The following is an 18,871-nucleotide window of genomic DNA, read 5'->3' as shown; positions in this document are numbered from 1 at the left end:
ATAGTATTAGAGCATTGACCACAGAAGGTCAATATGAAATACTCCCTCAGGTGGGTGCCGTGCATTACACTCCACATGACGCTACAGCAAGGCATTTACGCAACAAGCAATTAAAATTCAAGCTGGAAAACATTAATTCAAGGCTTTGTCAGGCATCCTACATATTTCACCGTACATGGCAGAGGCTCCAGGCTTGTTCTGCTGAAACCTGAAGCGCTTCCCCAAGCTCCGGAAAGCTCGGTTCACGCTTTGAGGGCGCCAAGGGGCAAAAGCACATGTCCCTGACAGAAAAATAAGCATTTTTGGATACAATATGCTGTCCTACAGCTTAACCAAGGAAATTAATGCTTCTGGGCTGCCTTATCCCACCTCAAACGTTTACCAGCTACACCAGGGCCTGCACAGACCCACCTGCCCGCCCACACCTCAGCCGCCACCCGCTCGCGGGGGAAGGCGTCCCTCGCCTGGCAGGGCCCGGCCCTCGCCCAACGGGCGGATTTTGTTCGCTTTGGGGGGCTGGTGTCGGTTGTTGGGTTTTTTCGCTCCACCACAGCCGCCCTTCTGAATCCGGAGCCGCGGCCGTTCGCCTTAAAAGGGCAAAATATCTGTGGAGAAACGGCGGCAGGAATGGGGGGGGAGTGGGCGGGCAGGACGGACAGCCGGCAGCCGCCGCCACGCCACACGGCGGCCGGGCCCGCCGGAGGGTCCCGGGGCGGCGGCGGGGCCGGCCCATGGCGGCCGCCCTCCCTGGGCGGGCGGCCCCGGCGCGGCGGTTGCCAGGAGACGGTGGGGCCCCGCCATGACAGCGGGAAGGGCCGAGGCGGCGCAGGCAGGACCCCCGACCCGTAACCTACCGGGGGAAAGGACCGAGTCCCAGCAGCGGCAGGCAGCCAGGCAGTGCAACCCCTGCCCCAGCATCCCCCGCTGGGGCAATGGGGAGCACCTGGGCATCGTCCCGCGCAGCTGCCCTGCCCCGCCCCGCCTGCAGCACCTGCGCCGCCCGCCCCGCCATCGCCTCGGCCCGGGAGCGAGCCCGCACCCAGGTGGAGCTGGTGATGTCCCGCCTGGGGCTCTGGAGGGGCCTCGCTGGAGCAATACAGCGTTGAGAGGCCGAGGGCCCCATCCGCCATATGCCTTAACGAGCGGCTGGGGGGGCCTGCATCCCAAAGCCCACCCAAAACAAGAACAACCTCAACTATCAGAATGCCTCAAATGATCCTCCACGACCCCAGCGCCCCGTTTAATTCATCAAGGAAGATGCCGACCGCAAGGGAGAGGCGGATTTGGCCACTGACCGGCAGCGGCGACGGGGAGGTCGACCCCGGCTGCTGCCAGCGGATGGCACGGCACGGCAGCAGCGGGCAGGGGGAGGCGAGCCCCGGGCAGCCCTCTCCGCTGTGCTTGCACATGAAGCCAGGCGCTTCAGCAGCAAATAATCTCGGTTTTTCCTCTTCCCCACCCCACCCCCTCTTAAGGAGTGCTGAACCAAATGCATTGCGATTTATTGGCTAGGAAAAGATACTGAGCGGGGGGAGGTGATCCCGTTCTCGGGAGGTCTTCATTTTCTCCATTAATTCGCTATGATTTACCTCGTCTCCGGCAAGTGTGAAACCAGGGCAGCGCATCTCCCAGGCGTGCAGGGAGATGGGAGCCAAGGTTCCCCACAACTTTCCCGCCGCCCCCCGCACACGCTGCACCGCACCAGGATGCTGCAACGAGTCCCTGCCACAGCCTTCCTCCCTCGCAAGACACCAGCACCCAGCGGGCGAAGGAGGCCAGGCAGGGCGGCGAGGAGGCTGCTGGAGACCCGGGCACCGCACCCCGCCGGGCACCTAAGTTCCCCGCCCGCCCCGCTGCGAGTCGCTCCCTGCAGGACGCCGCTCCTCCCCGGAGGGGAGAGACCCCCGGGTTCCTCCCGTCCCCTCCCGCTGCAGTAAAGCCCCCAGGACCGCGGTGCGCTCCGGCTCAACCCGCCGGTGGCAGAAACTCCCCCGGTGACCGCCCGCCCCTGCCTAGGCTCGCCCCCGTGCCCCCCCGGCGGGCTGGGGGCGCGGCCGGGCCGGGGGAGCGGCTCTCCCCATACCGGGGGGCTCACTCCTAGCGCACGTTCCCCCCCGAGCCCGCAGCTCGCAACTTTCCCACCCCGCGGACCGCGAGGCCACCCGGGAGGCTACGGGGGCGGGCGGCACCCGAGGCAGCCGCGCTTCGGGGCTCCGCTCCGCGCCTCCCCCGGCTCCCCCCGGCGGGCGGCAGCAGCGAGGACGGGGGATGCAGGGGGAGCGGCGTCCGCCGGCTGCCCCACAGCAGCGAAGGGAGAAGGGGGCGAGGCGAGGGGAGAGGCGAGGCACTGAACGTTCCGCTCCCCGCGGGCGGTGGATACCCGGGGTGAACCCCCTGCTTACTGTGGGCTCTTGGGGTAGAAGGGGAGGGTGACGTGGCTGAGATCCTGGATGTCAAAGGCGGTGGGCTCGGCCGAGATCGCCTGCCGCTTGGTCCTCTGCTCCCCCTGCAAGGTGCCGGCACTCTGCTGCTGCGCCTGCTGGGTGGCGGGCCGGATCACGGAGCGGTACTTGTCCAGCTCGTTCTGCAGCTTCTGGATCAGTTCGTCCTTCTGGTCCAACTCCAGCTCCAGCTCGTCGATGAGCGCATCCCGCTGCCGCAGCTCCTCGATCTTCTCCTGCAGCGCGTACTGTAAATCCCGCAAAGTGCCCATGGTCCTGGCGCCTCGCTCGCCCCTCGCCTCTCCCGGCAACTTTCCCACCCGGGCCGCCCGCCGCCTCCCCGCACTTGGGCCAACTTCGCCTCCGCCGCCCCCTCCGGCCCGGCCCGGCGCGGCCCCGCTGCCCGCCGGGGCCCCGCCGCAGCCGGACCCCCGCCGCCGGCACCGCGCTCCGGAGCCGGGTTGTTAGGGGCGATTTCAATCCGCCTGCGTCAGGCGAGGCTGGAGAGGGAGCGGGAGACACACACACGCGGAGGGGGAGGGAAGGAGGGAAGGCGGCAGGGAGGGAGGCAGGGGCGCTTGCGAGGATGCACATGCACTCCCCGCTACCTCCTTCCCGGCCCCGCCGGCTCCCCGCGCCGCCCACGCCCCCCGCCGCCGGCCCGCGGGGTCGCCCGGCGGGGGATGCAGGGAGGGGGCGGCCGGCGGCTCCCTCCGGGGCGGCGGGAGCGAGGAGGGAGGAGGAGGCCATCAAACAGGTCCGAACCCTGGGAGATGGCTGCACAAACCTGCCCTCCCCGTCCCGCTTTCAGGGTGCCCCCGGGTCCTCTCCCTTCCCATCCTCCGCTCCCATCAAGGGTGCTACTTTCCTCCTATGCAACTTTCCCCGTTTATCTCCCGTTTAGTTTTTTTCTTGTAAAAAAAGCGCCGATTTTTGTTGTCTTCTCTGACTGAAGGTAAAGCCAGTGCCTGGCATGGCCCCTCCTCAGTCTCAGCAACGTTTGGGCTCCAAAAACCCAGATTTTAACATGAGTGTCAGTCAAGTAGCTCTGCACTGGAAAAGCCTGGAGGTAGGGCATATGGGTCTCAGAGCACTAAAAAAACCCCTCAATTAAAAATGGGAAATAGACTTTCCGTGTAGCCCCAATACCCACGAGAATGCATAAGCTAGTTTCTGCAATACCAAACACAATAGGATTTTCCCAGGGTGTGAGCACAACAGCTCATGCACTAGGATTTTCTGCATGCCAACAAACAGCTACACACACCGGTACCTATGTGATACAGTCTACAGGTCTGCAGCTCAAAAAACCCAAAAATAAACTAAATGAGCCGTATCGGCTGAGCCCTCAATGCCAAATGGCTGTTTTCCTTTGTCTTCCCTGTGCTTGCCAAGCGTAGAAAGGACAGCAATGTATGCCATGACACCCAGCTCCTGGGCTTGGCCCTCCAGGGCAGAAAGAGGGATTTGTAGGCAAGAAAATAGCTGGTTTGGGGCTTTCCCAATAAGACTGCACAGTCTGGAGGAGTCAGGGGTAAAAAAAAACCCACAACTAGTTAGGCACAGGTGCCCTGCACAAGCTTCCACAGCGCTGGGGCACAGGCACAGTTTCATGCCCATGTTTTCAGGGCAGCAGAAGCAGCTGCTTCAGTTCCCTCTTTGGGAGTTTGATTTTGGGAGGAGAGAGGTAGGATGCAGCCATGGATACATTTTTTGGAGGTGGGTGGTACCTCTGCATTTGTAGCTGCTGTTAGCAGTGTGTCCAGACCTCCCATTCCGGCATTAGCTGGAAATGAAGCATCCAGACAGAGACTGTTTATGAGATTGAGCTTTTTCGGTTGTTTTTTGTTTGTGGGTTTGTTTTTTTTTTTAATTGTTACATACTAGTGCTTGGCTGAATCCAAAGTTCCAGCTTTCAACCTGCAGATGGTCTTTCTAAAATAAATTATATATATAAAAAAAAGAATGGATGAGAAATTACAACTGCTCCCTGCTCATCACTTGTTTGAAAGGGCCTGGCCTTTGTGCATAAACATGAGGCTTTGCAGGTTCTTCAATGTATTTTTGAGATGCATGTTAAAAAAAAACTGGGTTATGCAAAACGCTTCAGTTTTCCTTCCCCTTGATACATATGTGCCAGGCACAAAAGCAAAGTACCCTGGTTGTTTTCATGGGTTACCAACATGCTTTAAGTTCAGACAGCATTTTTTACTACATATTCCCTCCATTTCAATCTTGTATAACTCACTAGGAACAAAAGTACCAAATATCTTCTGAACATTTCCATTTTAAAGAAGACTGGCATTAAATAGATGCATTCCTGCTGCCTACAAACTAGAAATCAATAATAAATAAAATATTTTAATAGCATTTAGCTGACATACTTAAAGTTTTATTGCTTTTGTCCCTAGAGAAGTGATACCAACATCTGGGCAAGGAAGATGGTGATACAATTAACTGAAGCCCGCCAGGCTTCTAAAGAGTAACAGCCCTGAGAGGAAATTTGTGCATAATTTCTCAATGGCAAGTGGTGAAGTCACATTACCTGGTTTCTAGTAGAGGTACACAGCTTGAAACTGAGACAACAGTACCTAGACCTGAAAGGATCCAGAAGAAACCATGAGAAATTCTGGGAAATAAAACTGGCAAGGAATTTAGCTGAGTATATCTAAAGAAAATAACTTATTTACAGGTGGGAAGCAGATTTTCATAGGACCTATGAGGTCTAAAGAGAGATTTTCATGGCTCAGTTTTTGATTTGGGACTATAACCAGCAGCTGTCAAGTCCAAGCATGATTTAAGCATGAGGCCAAAGCAGCCTAAAGGGCTTCACAACCTGACAGCCAAGTTCTGCCGCGGGAAGGCAGCGGGTAGTTGCCTATTTTTGGCTGCTCACTGCTCTCCCAAAGAAATCATTGGGAGAGTGCAATCTCCTCTCTGTGGTTCATACTTCAGGCTTTCCTGTTACTGACTGGTGTGTAATCTCAGGGATCACAGGGTACTGCCCCACTCCAATAAAAATAAAACCTCTGATCCCATTCCCTTCAACTTAAAGTTCCCAATAAAAAAATCTCAAGACTCGAGAGCAGCTGCTTTGTCTTCCTGATCCAGTGAATGGAAAGAAACAGCTTTAGGGAGAAGAATGGCAGGAATGCACCAACTGGCTTGGTTTCAGGAGGACAGGCAAAGCTGCTTGCATTTTGTTAAGGGAGCCTTTGGCTATGGTTGCCCCAAAGCCTTTTTCTGATCTGGCCACTGGGATTCTGTGTCTGGATGTCAAGTAAGCAGGAAGCAAAAAAAGAGCATCTGCAGACAGCGTCCTCTCTGCCCCAAAACACCGTGTGCCAGGGCTTGCCGATGGGAATCACATGAAACAGGGATGTTTGCTCGAACAGGCTCTGAGGTACTCACAATATTTCCTTTCTGCACAGCTCTGAGGTTTTAATAGCTTTGCTTCTAAACCTTTCAAGGATCATCTGTCACCAAATGCACCCACTCAGCTGCCATCTTCCAAGTTAAAAACATATTTGAAAGTTCTCTATTCTGCAGACATCTCCCTGGGCTCGCCAGTCAAAGCTCAGGTAGCAAGTGGGATCACTGACAGGTAAATGTCACCCTGCTACAGCCAGCCAGGATAGCAGGGATGGAGAAGCTGGAGATGCATCACTGAGTACATACATAAACATTTTCTTCCTCCTGGAAGGATTTTTTTGTTCCCTCTGCCTAATCCACTCAAATCCACTTGTTACTCTTTTCCCAAAATACCTACGGGAGATCAGCCTGTGGTAGAAAGTTGAACCGCTTGGATTTTGCCATGTATTTCTCTGCTGACTGTGGCTTTGTGTAGATTTGGGAAGGTGCGTGACCTATGGGACTCTACCTGCTGCTGGGACACAGCCACTTGCAAAGCAGAATGTGTTCCCTACATATATACTCACAGCAACACCTTTATGATATGATGAAGGAAAGACTAAAAATACAGGGATCTAGAAGGAAAACAGCACGTACATGAGCTGAACTCTTGCAAAAGCATGCTATAACCAACTCAAGTTGCAGTTCACCCCTGAGAGTCACCTCATCTCATCTGTGGGATGCTACCTGCTATTCCACCATGCACATGAAATTCATGCCAGTACCTGAGGCAGAGGAAGGAGTGCCACCTACTGAAACATGAGCCCATTTAACTCCTCCCTAGGGCACATTTAGCCGTTTTTTGCCTTTTGCCCCAAACAGAGTGCCTCTGGTAGCTCCTTCTGGGGCCATGATGCCCTACAGATTTGCATGGGGCAGCTGGAAAATAATTCAGCCCCCAAGGACAGGGATGAGGCTGGAACTACTGTGCCAAAGCAGCCTCACCAAGAACAAGGAGCAGGAACTGGTATTTGTGGAGTGCTTCAGCCCCATTTCTCTCTGAAAATAAGCCCTATTTTCTTGTTACATTGGGCATTCCTCCTTATTTTTGTCCTTTTCAGAGCCTCTAAAAATGAGACCTGAAACCCATTTGTTCCTCCCCACCAAAGGGATGGAGATACCCAGCGCTGGGCATTCTTGCAGTGAGTGCTGTCTTTTAAACCCCATTGATTCCTGAGTGCTGGAAGTCATCAACATCTCAACTGGATTATCTCGATTTTCCTTTAGTAGGTAGATTCTTTCCATTAGCAGCAAGAAACATTGAGAAGTAGCCAAGCATGCAACCCCTCCAGCCTGCCCTACAAAATCCTCCCAGGACAAGGATCACTTGGAGTAATAGTGCACAAGAAGAGAAAAAAAAAATACCCCAAGATGAATTAACAGTACAAACAAATGCTCACTGCAGAAGAGAAAAATAAATGTGTGCTGTACTGCAATTGGTAATATGCTTAGCTTTTTAATATCACATTAGGGGCATCATAACACAAAAATTGATGTTTGTGTCATGAGGGCAAAACGATGAGACATTATGGGTGTATTATCCATGTAACATGGTGGTTTCAAGCCCTTCTCCCCTCATGTGCGCAGACACATGTGCCAGACTCAGATTTAAGATTCAGGTTTACTGTTCTCCTTCATGGGCCTTTTTCCCAGAAAAAAATAGATGGCATGAAGGACCTATCGCACTGACAAGGTAAGAGATAACCCTCCCCTCATTTTTTTTCCAGGCTGGAGGAATGCCTGTACCTGTGGTTCCTGCCGGGTGGGCTGCGCAGCTGAAACAGTAGAAGAATATCAGCCATCTTTATGGGAGGAACATAAGTTTTATATAAAAATTGCACAATAGATTATTCTTAATATCCAAACGCTGAATACACATTCAACAAGCCCTTCAAAGCTTTTTCCTTGCATTAGAGCAACCAAAACAGTTCCTCTGACTTCTTTGCCCCACTAACAAGACTCTGTTCACACTAGCCCTGCCTATGTGTCTGTAGAAACCACAGATCCTCTGCCCTTCAGAAAGCATCTGACACTTCAGCTGACAGATGTCTTCCTAAGCCAGGACTTTTCCCCCGTGATCGCATGGAAAGTTGGATTTTCAACAGCTCACCCCATCAGATGGTTGCATGCAGTGGCAGTGGGTCTCTGCATCCCTTTGCTTCAGGGCTGGTTCAGCTGCTCAGGAGCCCCTACAGGGTAGGAAGGGATGCTACAGGCTTCCTGGTAGCACCTTCTCATATCCTCAGCCCAAATTAAATCTTTGGGGCTGGGATTTCTCCAGGAAAGAGGAAAAACATTTTCTGTGCACCCCTAGATAGGAGCTGCAAATACCAGCAGATCTCCAGGCAGATCAGGCGTGGGAACCGCCACCCCTGATCCCTATCCCGCCTGTCCATGCACACCTCAAGTGACTGGTTGATTTTTTCCCACCTGCCAGAAAGGGCTGGACTGCCCAGCAAGGTCAGACATAAAGAGAGCTTAGACACATTTTCCCATGGGCTGGATCAAGGCAGAAGCAGCTTCAGAATTATTCAGCTACCTTAAGAATTTTCTTTAGGCTCATGTTAAGCAGCAACTTATTCTGAAAACTGCCAGCATAAATACGTAGTGCTGTTTTGCAGCTACTACAATGAGACATTGACTATGCCTCTTCTTTTCTCAGCAGTCCCAGGGCACTGACTATGTAGAGCAAAAGCAGCATTTAGACAACGAGAGCCCTGGAAATGCAGTTTTCTTTTGCTTTCAGCCTTAAGCTACTGGCAAATGAACCCAGGGACCAATTAAACTAAATGTAAGGAAGCAGATCTAGTCTTGCAGCCCTGAAATACAGGATATAATGGAGGTGAAGTTTGTAGAAAACATCAATTCAGTTGACGTAGTTGGAAAAACAGATTCATTCGTGCTCTCACGCACATATCTGTGAGACTGGGGAAAGCTGAAATGTTTGAAGGAAGGTGGAAGCCACATGTTGGATCTGATTTTCACAGAGAGATGGCTGGGATAGCCAGGCCAGCTTCCTTGCACTTCTCATCAACCAGAGTTTAACCACTCAGAACAGCCCATGCTCAGTAACCCTTTTATCTTCATTATTCAACATACATTCCTCCTCCTGCTGTATGATATCTCAGTGTCATGGTGAAGGGGTGGGAGAGCTTGGCAGCTCATCTGTCATCCAGCCCACGCACCAAACAGTGTGGGGTTACTGCCCGAGGACGAAAACACACAACAGGGACAACATCCTAATGCTGACAGAGCTCTGCAATGTCATTCACCATTGAACGATCAACATGCACAGGCTACTAGAAGTTTCCCGAACCTCACTTTTCAGAGGCAAGACCCTTACAAAGCCACTGACACTAACCTTTTCCGTGTGAGATCATCTCTTCATTTGTCTTTATGTTGGACTTGCAACAACAGCTTCTAGGGGCACATTTTGGAATAGCAATTCTTGCATCAGTATTCAGCATTATGCTGGTAAAAACTTGCACTGATCAGAAGTGATGTTTGTTTTGTGAGCTAGCCTGCAGTTCTTCATGGCATACTTTTAAAACACTACACAAACACAGGTAAATTCATAAGCCGTTACCACACAGTTACTTTTTCTTTCTCCAACCTCTGTTGCCTTCTGCAGCTTGCTGGTATTTTTAGTCATGGTTCTGTGGTTGCAAGAGGTAGAAGGCAAAATACTCAAGGAAGGTATGAACAGCAAGAGACTTGTTTTCCCCTCAAGTTATTTTAATTGATAGCAGCTCATCTCTGCAGCTTCATTTTGAAGCTGCTTGATGCCATTTCTTAACTTCCTGGGTTTAACGGTGGCAAAACACTTGCCAGCTCCAAGTGTTTGCAATTCCACGTGCTCCCTTGCATCGCCCTTTTGGACCCCATAGTGTTTCTTATCTCTCCTTGCCAGTAATGCACCACTCACCTACCATAATTGCCTTGGTCTATTGGGCTGATTTATCCAACCTTCAAAACAATTCATTTATATTTGAAATCGGATTAGAAATAAACACGTATTCTGTTACCCCGATATGAAAATAACCAGTGCGTTACCATTATTTTATGATGAATGCATTGAGAACAAGTGCACTGTCTCTTTATGTAATCAAATTAATTCCCCTGCTTATTAAAAATTATTATTTGAATGTTTCAGGTATTTATAACAATAAGCACGAACCATGGATTTTAAATCTCTGTTTTACATGCCTGGACAACAGACTGGTGTTTTTTAAAGATAAATTTTAAGTTGCACACACTGAAAGTTGCCCCCCTTTTTAGAAAAATATTTGTGCTAGAATTTATTCAGAAGTCTTTGTCTGACATCTACATGTCCTAAGCAACTACAGATATTTTACTGAATACCAAACTTTCATTTAAGTATCTAGAAGTGTTAATGTCCACAATTCTAGCAACACTAAGCACTTCCTTGCAGAAAGCATTTCCAGAAAAGGTTTGTACTCAAGACTTGATCCCTGTGATCATTTAAGGGTCAGAATAAACGGCTGCATCCCACAGAGGACCCGGCTCATTAAGGTACCAAGAAATCTCCATGAATCATCGAGGCACAGCCTGCAAACAGGGACTCACATTGGGTTTCACAAAGGTTTTACCACACTCCACTAAGTTCTACAGCTATTTCTTATTTATGCTTGAGGAGACATCATCATTGGGCTCTCTCTGTGTGTAAAAATGTTTATGCTCACAGTTCTCTTTGTCAGTGGTTGCTTGAACTGATTGTTCTACTCACAAGAGTATCAGAGGCCGGTGTTCATCTGATTTCCTAAGCATTGCCAACAGCTTTTGACTGCCCTGCTGCGTTGGGTGAATCAGGAGATGAGCAGCACTTTCATTCTCACCTTTGCGTGATTTCTGCCTCAAGTCAGCTACACCCCTGGGGTGCACGGCTCCCTTCTGGCTCACTGCATGGCCACTACCCCATCCTGGAGGAAGACGTGCAACCACCTCTTCTCACCAGCCACAGGCAAGTCAGGCTGTGTGAGCCTGGGGCTGCAGTGCCTTTTCTGCTCCAGCTCCATCTCAGATGGTTTTGCTCTGACTCTGACTCCTATCCATTGCATAGTATTAAAACATGCATTGAAACATACTGGGAAAGTTCACCTGTACAACTCTTCTCCACCATAAAACAGGCACATCTTCCCCACCACCTCCTAATCTTCGATCTGGGTGGAGAACAGCACACTTCACTGCTGGGGAATTATGAAACAAACTCATTGGAGCTTCCTCAAACCTGGAAGGAAAAATTCTTTGGAAGTGATGATGCTGCAAAGGCAACATGCACTTTGGGTCTACTTCTCTGTGCTCTAGAAAGAAAGATTTCTAGGTTGGTATCAACCTGCTACAGGCTACTTCTCTGCAAGAACCCTTTCTGTGGAAGCTTTATTGTCTATATTTTACTTGAACAGCTTGGGCCAACCAACAGGGCAATTTCTTCATAGCCTTATTTATGCTATCTGTATACACAAAGCTCAGTGTACAAACTCACCTTCAAAGCATCTGACATGCTGTGAAAGGGTCTTGTGTTGTTAGAATAGGAAGGATCGATACTGGTATGCAGCATGAAAATCTGCATTGTGGCAGACAAAAAAGCAACACATTTTATATTTCTGCTCCCTAGAAAAAGACTGCAGATTCACAACCTGCTTAAAAAATCCCCCTGCTCCTTTACAGATACACAAACATCAATTTGTGGTGGATTTTTTTTTTAAACCTGCTCTTTTTTTGCTTAAAAGCCATGACTATCAGCAAAACAATGGTTTTCAGCTCATGATTTGGGCATGACGTTGCATAGCATGTGTGCCACCTCCCTGCATGGTGGGTGTTTGGCCCCGCTCCGTTCCCTTACATGGCCTGCAGCTCTGGCAGCCGTAGCATTCTCCACATTCTTCCTTTTCCCCCGTTTTTTAATTCCATTTCTTTCGGGAGGAGAAAACAGGAAACCCAAGGAGTAATGCCGCCCTCTACTGCCCTGCTCTCCTAGCTTAAGGTGCACTTGTTGAATCGTCACCACCACAAAAAAAACCCCAAGAAAACATTAAAAAAAAAAAAAAAAAAAAAAAAAAAAAAAAAAAAAAAAAAAAACCACAACAAAAAACACTCAATCAAAATGCAATATGAAAACAAAAAAAAACCGCGTTCATTTAAAATCAAAGAGCCCATGGGTGCCCAGCGTACTGCTCAAGCACAGCTTTAAGTTCCCACTGATCTATTAATATATTCCATTTCTCAGCAAGAGGGTAGGAGGTAGGATTCATATCACAAGTTTTTCTCGAGTTAGCTACTACAACTCTAAAGAAGTGAGTACGTGGCATATTAAGGACCATATTTATATAAAAGTGGGCATTTATAAAACCACAAGACTGTCTCCCTGGATGTCCCATACAGTAGTCAAATCTCACAGCATTCTCTCTTCTTAATAACCAGTTTACTTGACAAGCAAAATATTTCAGAGGTGTAATAATTCTACCTGCAAATCCCAGCAGACCAGACATCACATTTTAGGTGGTTTTGGTTTTTTTTACCACACCTCTATGTGTTTCCCCTGAAGAGATGCAACAGATAGAATGATTTGCTGGAAGTTTGAATCAATGATTCAATTCAGTAATAGACATTAAATCATTGATTAGCACCAATTCCTGGCTCTTGGCTCAACACATGGAAAATGCTGCCACTACAATAACATGCAACAACTCAGCATGCACATAAAAGTCAGGACACATAAACCTAAAAATCCTGTCTTTTAGTATTATGAACAATTGAATGGCCAATATGGAAAAGGAAGACATTTCATTTTCACTGTATACCACAATTCTGTATTTAGTCTCATTTCTTGAGATTTTAAATCATTCCATTTTCAGGAGTCTGGATCTTTTCATTTTCCATTTATACTCCTCCATAAATTCTCAGAAAAGTCAATTAAATTAAAATAAAATAATTTATGCTAATACCACCATACATACACACATATATCACTGTAATTGCAATTAAACCATCACCTAAAAAAAAAAAGGCTTCCCAAACTCTTCAGATGTACAGATAAAGTTCAAGTTTGCAAGCAGACTCTTATTTAAAAAACATTAATGTGATTTTCAGATGGAATTGGTATTGATTGGACAGCAGAACAGCAAATGCTGAGCACAGAGGTCTACATTGTGGGGAAAGAATCAATACAGGAGCCCCACCAGAATGGAAGATTTAAATAGATGGTTTTTTCCCCTCAAGCTTCTATATATTTTTGTAGGAGTTACTCAGTAGACGGGGTAAATAATGTTTTTAAAAGGCAAATCAAACCCAAACAGATTAGGAGATTCAGGGAAATAAATTTATTCTCAGGCTGAAACGCTGCAGTACCCAATTCTTTGGTGGCAAAGCAAGGTCAGCCCAGAGTCTGGCTGAGAATAAGTTAAAACATGTCCCAGCTTACACTGTGGAGAGAGGTAAAACCTTTTATTAGCCCAGGTAATGATGCTGGAAGAAAGAGGTAATTTTTTGAAGCTAAGCCACAGTGATATCTATATGAAATGAGCAACACAATATCAACCAGGAGATGAAACTGGAGATGCGAACCCTGAATCTGATATCCAGCCTAGCAAATTCCTCAGTCTGTGCTCTTTTGAATGCATAAGTAACAACTGATAATCATATGCCATAATCATTTCTTGTTCACAGGCTGCTAAAAAGCCTGAGCTGGATTTGAAATCTCAGGGAGTATTAAAGCATCTCCATCAACCTGCGTGGACAAGAACTGCATCAAACATCTCCGATTTGCAACACAACCCTGTTCTTGAATAATGTTCTTACACATTCATCAATGGAAACGAGTAATTTCTCACCTGTGGCTTCTTCTCTTGCTTTTTTATAAAGAGGCACTATATGCAATTACTCCAAATATGCAACTAACATCTGCATATAGATGCAAACTATTAAAAAGTTTCACCAAAACCGTTACAGCTGAAGCAGGTTTTGAGATTTTCAGTGGAGAATTCACTTCACCTGAGTAATTTCTTGATGAGAGGGAAAGCTCAGAGCAGAGGCAAATGCCAAGCCTTTCCATTTCATCTTGGAAAATCCCAAGTATTTCTTAAGTTTCTCTCTCATTAACCCATTTTAACAGGGTTCTTCCAATTCTATAACATAGTGCATCTGTTTAAGTTCAATACTAAGAATTACCTTTAATGCAAAAAGCAATGCTTATTAACAAAACAAGGACAAAAGGAAAACAGGAATCCTCCGAGAGATTTTCCTTTAGACCACAACAGACTTATTGAAACGTCCTTCGAGGAATCAGGATGGCAGATGCTTCCTCATTCAAATAAGGAGTCTTATACACATTTTCAGCATAATGTCTTTAGGGAAAATAAAAACCACAAAAAAAGATAACCAAATCTGAATATAAACACTTACATAAATAAGTAGGAAAAAATCAGAGAATGTGTATTTCCATGTGAAGGCCTATAGTGCAAATCAATTATCTGTCTACAATGCAACCAGTTCCAACTTTTTGGCAAAAAGTCCTGTTTTCTTGAGTCTAGGTGTTATTCATCCACACAAGAGAGTAATTCAGATAGAGCATTTGGACAATGACCATTTGCAGTCCTAAAATCTCAGAGTTAGTGCTGATTAGTTGAACTCAAAGCTTTGAATTAATGAGGTATTTTTCCTTTGTAACTACTAAATGCTTTTTTCTTTTTATTAGAAAAAACTTTTACCATACGTTCAGGTTTTACTGCCTTCTGAATGTTAAGTTATGTGTTTATAAAACTACACCTTTAATTTGTACATCATTATTAGGACTTCTTCCATTACGCTAATGGGTTTTAAATATATATAGACTTTAATTGATATTTCCCCCCATCCCTCTACCTCTTCAACAACACATAGGGAAGAAACAGCAGAAATGTGCAGAGACTGGAGCATTTCGTCTGGAGAATAACTTGTTGCATTGTGCTACTAACAGTTTTGAACATCTTCAAGTTCTTGCAAAGAGCAGTGATTAAAGGTTTAAAAACTGTACCTGTTTCCCCCCTGAAGGAAAGAAGGGCCATTTGATCATAAAGCCAATTTAATTTGAATACATTTGTCTGTTGGTCACTCAAACCACATCATTTAACCCATATTTTTTAATTGTGGCTTTAGTTTATTTCTATTTATGTTTAGCTCATTTCTGTTCCTAAAACACATAGAGTAGCCTAAAACGAGAACTAATTGCAGCCTCTGCTAGCTGCATGGGTTAATTAACATAATTACTCATTCGTATCCTGGTCAGCTTGCTGAATTCATGTACTGTATTTCCAGCCTGAATAATTTACCAGGTATTAATTATGTATACCCTATAGCTCTTCCAGAGGAGTTGTTCAGAGTCAATGCCAGTTATTAGACTTGGCAGACAAAGCCAAGTTCTGCCCCATGAGGGCCAGCTCCACTGTCATGTCTGCTTTATCCTGGGGATTACAGGAGGGAACTAGGAAGGGTTGCATTTAGCCACCAAAAAGCATCATGCATTAAATCTCCCTATGTCCAGCACTTGATTTATAGATGATGCCAGAGAGTTCAAAGGAAACTGAAAAAACACATCTCCCTGCTAAGCACCTTTTTCTTTTGGCTAGTCAATATAATACATTTAAAAGGACAAGACTGTAAGTCAGCAGACATTCTTCCCCCATAATCTTTGCAATAATTCTCTCTTCCAGTAATCACAGCACTGGTTTCTAGCTAGGGAAAGACCATACAGCCACAGAATGGTCATCAGAACACCCAAAAAAAGGGGGGTACATTGAACATCACCCACCCACAGCTTTATCTGCACCCATCCCACTGACTGCCCTCTGCAAGCTGCAAAAAAAGCACTATGATCCCCACTGCAGAAAAGGACACAGAGCAGCTGGAGATGGTGTTGAAGAAGGCAAGCAAATACCAGAGAGCTGAAAAAAAAATCTTCATCAAGCACAGAAAGGGCTTGGCATTTTTTAGCTTATGGAAAATAAAAAGATTAAGAGAAAACTTAATTATGTTATATGGACACTATAATGTAGATGAAATGTTCAGTATTAAATTCCATTTTTGGAGTAGCAGGAAAAGGCTTTATAAGAACTGGAAGACAGGCAAATTCAAATGAAAAATGAGGCACCTATTTTGTACATGAAGGGCAAACAACCACGAGAACAAACTCCCTAGCAAAGCTGCAGATCACATACATCTCCACCTGCAACTCAAGGTTAGCAGTGCCACCTCAGCCGCCACCTCCCCTACTCCACCAGTTAGGTCTGAGGTGCCTATCACTACCCCAGCTGAGCAGATTTATGTTGTAAAATCCCAAAACGAGCCAGCTTTTTCCTGCCCAAACATATCTATTCACAAATCTTCCCTTCCACTCTTTGTAATGGCTGCTCGCTGCCATTACTGGTGTGGAGGACACTGCAGCCATCCAGCATCCCCTCCATTTACAGCTGCTGCAAAGACCCATGCCGACAGAAAAAATATTTTGCACTGCCAAGCCATGTGTGCCAGCATACAGGAGACGCCTCTGCCCACCTAACAGTTGTTTTTGGGGGTTTGACAACTTTCGCCCAGGAATCCTTCCCCAGGGGTTAATAGATAAAAATACCAGTGTGCAAACAGTGCAGCCTTTCAACCTCCCCTGGTCCCGCCGGGCCAGTGCAACCTCTGGTTGCATTGCGGAGCTCCTTGGAGGGTGGTGTGGTTACCCAAATGTATCTGAGGGCACCACTGGCTATGTACTTTACCTTATTCAAACCATCTGTTTAAAGATTTCTGGTCTATGAGTCCTTTTATGAGTGCAGAGGGTGGGGAGGCAGACCTGAAAGCATTTTTTCATTCCCAGGAATGCTTGGGGTCTGTGCAGCCCTCCAGCTTTTCCCTCTGCAATAACCTTCCTCCGTTCCCCAGCACCTGAAGCATCATATTTTTTCATCATTTTTAACCACTTCCCGGCATTAAGCTAAGGGTTGTCCTCTGCATTTCACCTCCTTCACCAGGGTCTCGAGGGATGTGTAACCTGAAGTCAAAGCTACAGGACATGGGTCTGTCATTGCCTTAATCATCAAACATTTCCCTTCATGTAGAAGATAACGCTTAAATAATCCACGCGTCAAATCTCCAGCAATAAAGGACTGCCTGATAACCTCAGCTGGTGTTTCAAAATCCTCCCATCCTCCAGTACCGCTGCATGGTGAGTACTCAAGAGCCTGGTGCAGCCTCTCCCCAGTGGTCATCCCTTCTGCATACGCATGGAGAGTGGGGTCAGTCACAGTACTTGCATCCCACCGCCCCTCTCCACCACAGTACAGGTGTCACTCCCTCTCCACTGGATTAAATAAGCACAGCAGCAGCAGACATGCTGGAAAACCAGGAGTTTCAGGACCACCATCAACCTTGTGATGTGGTTTATGACTAAAGGGAGATAACACATTATGGTTTTAATATTCTGTGTTACCCTAGGTTGATCCTGTTCAGCAGTGTTACATCCCTTATTGAAGGTGTTAAGCCAGTGCTAAGAATACAATCCAGTCTGGCAGCCCAATGTACGCAATGCCTTCATCCTCCACAGCGACCAAAGACCGTGGATAATGCTGCTATACTTCATGCCTCGTGCTTATGAGTATTGCTATATATCATATGCTTGTACCTGCTCTTTTCTCCCATGTCTCCTTTCCCTCCTGTAAGATTTTGTGACCAGGAAGGAGATGGCATAGTATCCATCTATTCAATCCAGCCTTAAACCTGATTTAAATTAGTGCTCTGTCCAGACCAAATCCATCCCTGGTTCTCCCACACAGTGTAACAAGCCCTTTTTTCCTTGCACTACCAACTACTCTGCCAAGTTCATCTGAGTTAAAAAGCAGTAAAAAATTAGGGAGATTGGCTGTGCAAAAACCCAGGACAAATAGCCCAGGTTCACCGGTCCTTTTTACTGGACTTTACCAGTCCTGGAAAATCTGGAGGACTACAAGGATGTCACAAGTTTATGCAGGGCACAGACTAGAGAGGCGAAAGCCCAGCTAGAACTCAGGCCGGCCACTGCCATAACAGATAACAAAAAAAAAATTTTTACAAACACATTAGAAACAAAAGAAGGGCCAAGGGGAATCTGCACCTTTTATTGTATGCAGCAGGGAACACTGCCACAAAGGATGAGGGTAAGGGAAAATGCTTTCTTTGCCTCAGATGTTAATAGTAAGGCAAATAACCTTCAGGGTACTCAGCCTCCTGAGCTGGAAGATGGGGATGAGGAGGAGCACAATGAAGTCCCCACAGTCCAGGAGGAAACGGTCAGTGACCTGCTGCTCCACTTAGACACACACAGGTCTGTAGGGCCAGATGGGATCCACCCAAGGGCAGTGGGGAAGCTGATGGAAGAGCTCTCCAAACCACTCTCCATCATTTATCAACAGTCCTGGCTAACTCGGGAGGTCCCAGAAGACTGGACATTAGCCAATGTGACACCTGTGCACCCAGGAAAGCCATCAATATGGAGAAGCACACAGTAACCATTTCCTTCCCACTGCCCCATCATTTAAGGCTCTCCCATCCATCTCCTGGCACTAAACAGTACCACAAGTCAAACACAAAATCAGCATTCTCATTTGCTTGCAAAGCCAGATCCTTATTATACTGGGGCATATTGCAGTTCAAATATGAAAGCTCCTGCTTAGCTACTTGTTTCAGCTCAGAGTTGGTATTATTACAACTAGAGGTATGCTTCTGAAGCTCTTCACAATCTGAAATACTGTCCTTTTTCCACATACAGTTCTGGTCACCAGGATTTTTTAACTTACGGGTCTGGCTCTCCACTTCCTGTCAACTGTGGCCAGGCAGTGACTTGAAAGGGGTGTTACAATTTCATGAGGCCAGTAGCTGCGCATCTCCAAGCCTATAAATAACATCCATGAGAACACATGCCATTTAATTACCTGTTATAAAGGACATACACTTTGCAGTCTGCAAACATGCCCCTTTCATTTAACATCTCCCATCAGTTCTGG

At 47.0% G+C, this 18,871-nt stretch overlaps 1 protein-coding gene across 2 annotated transcripts in view; it reads right to left on the bottom strand.

Annotated features, from left to right (window-relative positions):
- Positions 1–18,871, bottom strand: part of PRKG1 (protein kinase cGMP-dependent 1) — a 504,212-nt gene that overhangs the window by 466,892 nt on the left and 18,449 nt on the right. The window contains exon 1 of one of the 2 annotated variants that reach the window (XM_040607238.1): positions 2,403–2,777. The exons of the other annotated variant lie outside the window; for it this stretch is intronic. Within the exon in view, the coding sequence (XP_040463172.1) occupies positions 2,403–2,713 (311 nt within the window). The 5' untranslated portion in view covers positions 2,714–2,777. Of the gene's footprint in view, positions 1–2,402; positions 2,778–18,871 lie in introns of those variants that run through there. 2 annotated transcript variants of the gene reach the window in all.

The sequence above is a fragment of the Falco naumanni genome, chromosome 9, assembly GCF_017639655.2.
Source record: "Falco naumanni isolate bFalNau1 chromosome 9, bFalNau1.pat, whole genome shotgun sequence".
Classification (NCBI taxonomy): domain Eukaryota; kingdom Metazoa; phylum Chordata; class Aves; order Falconiformes; family Falconidae; genus Falco; species Falco naumanni.
This window is presented reverse-complemented; position numbering and strand designations above follow the sequence as displayed.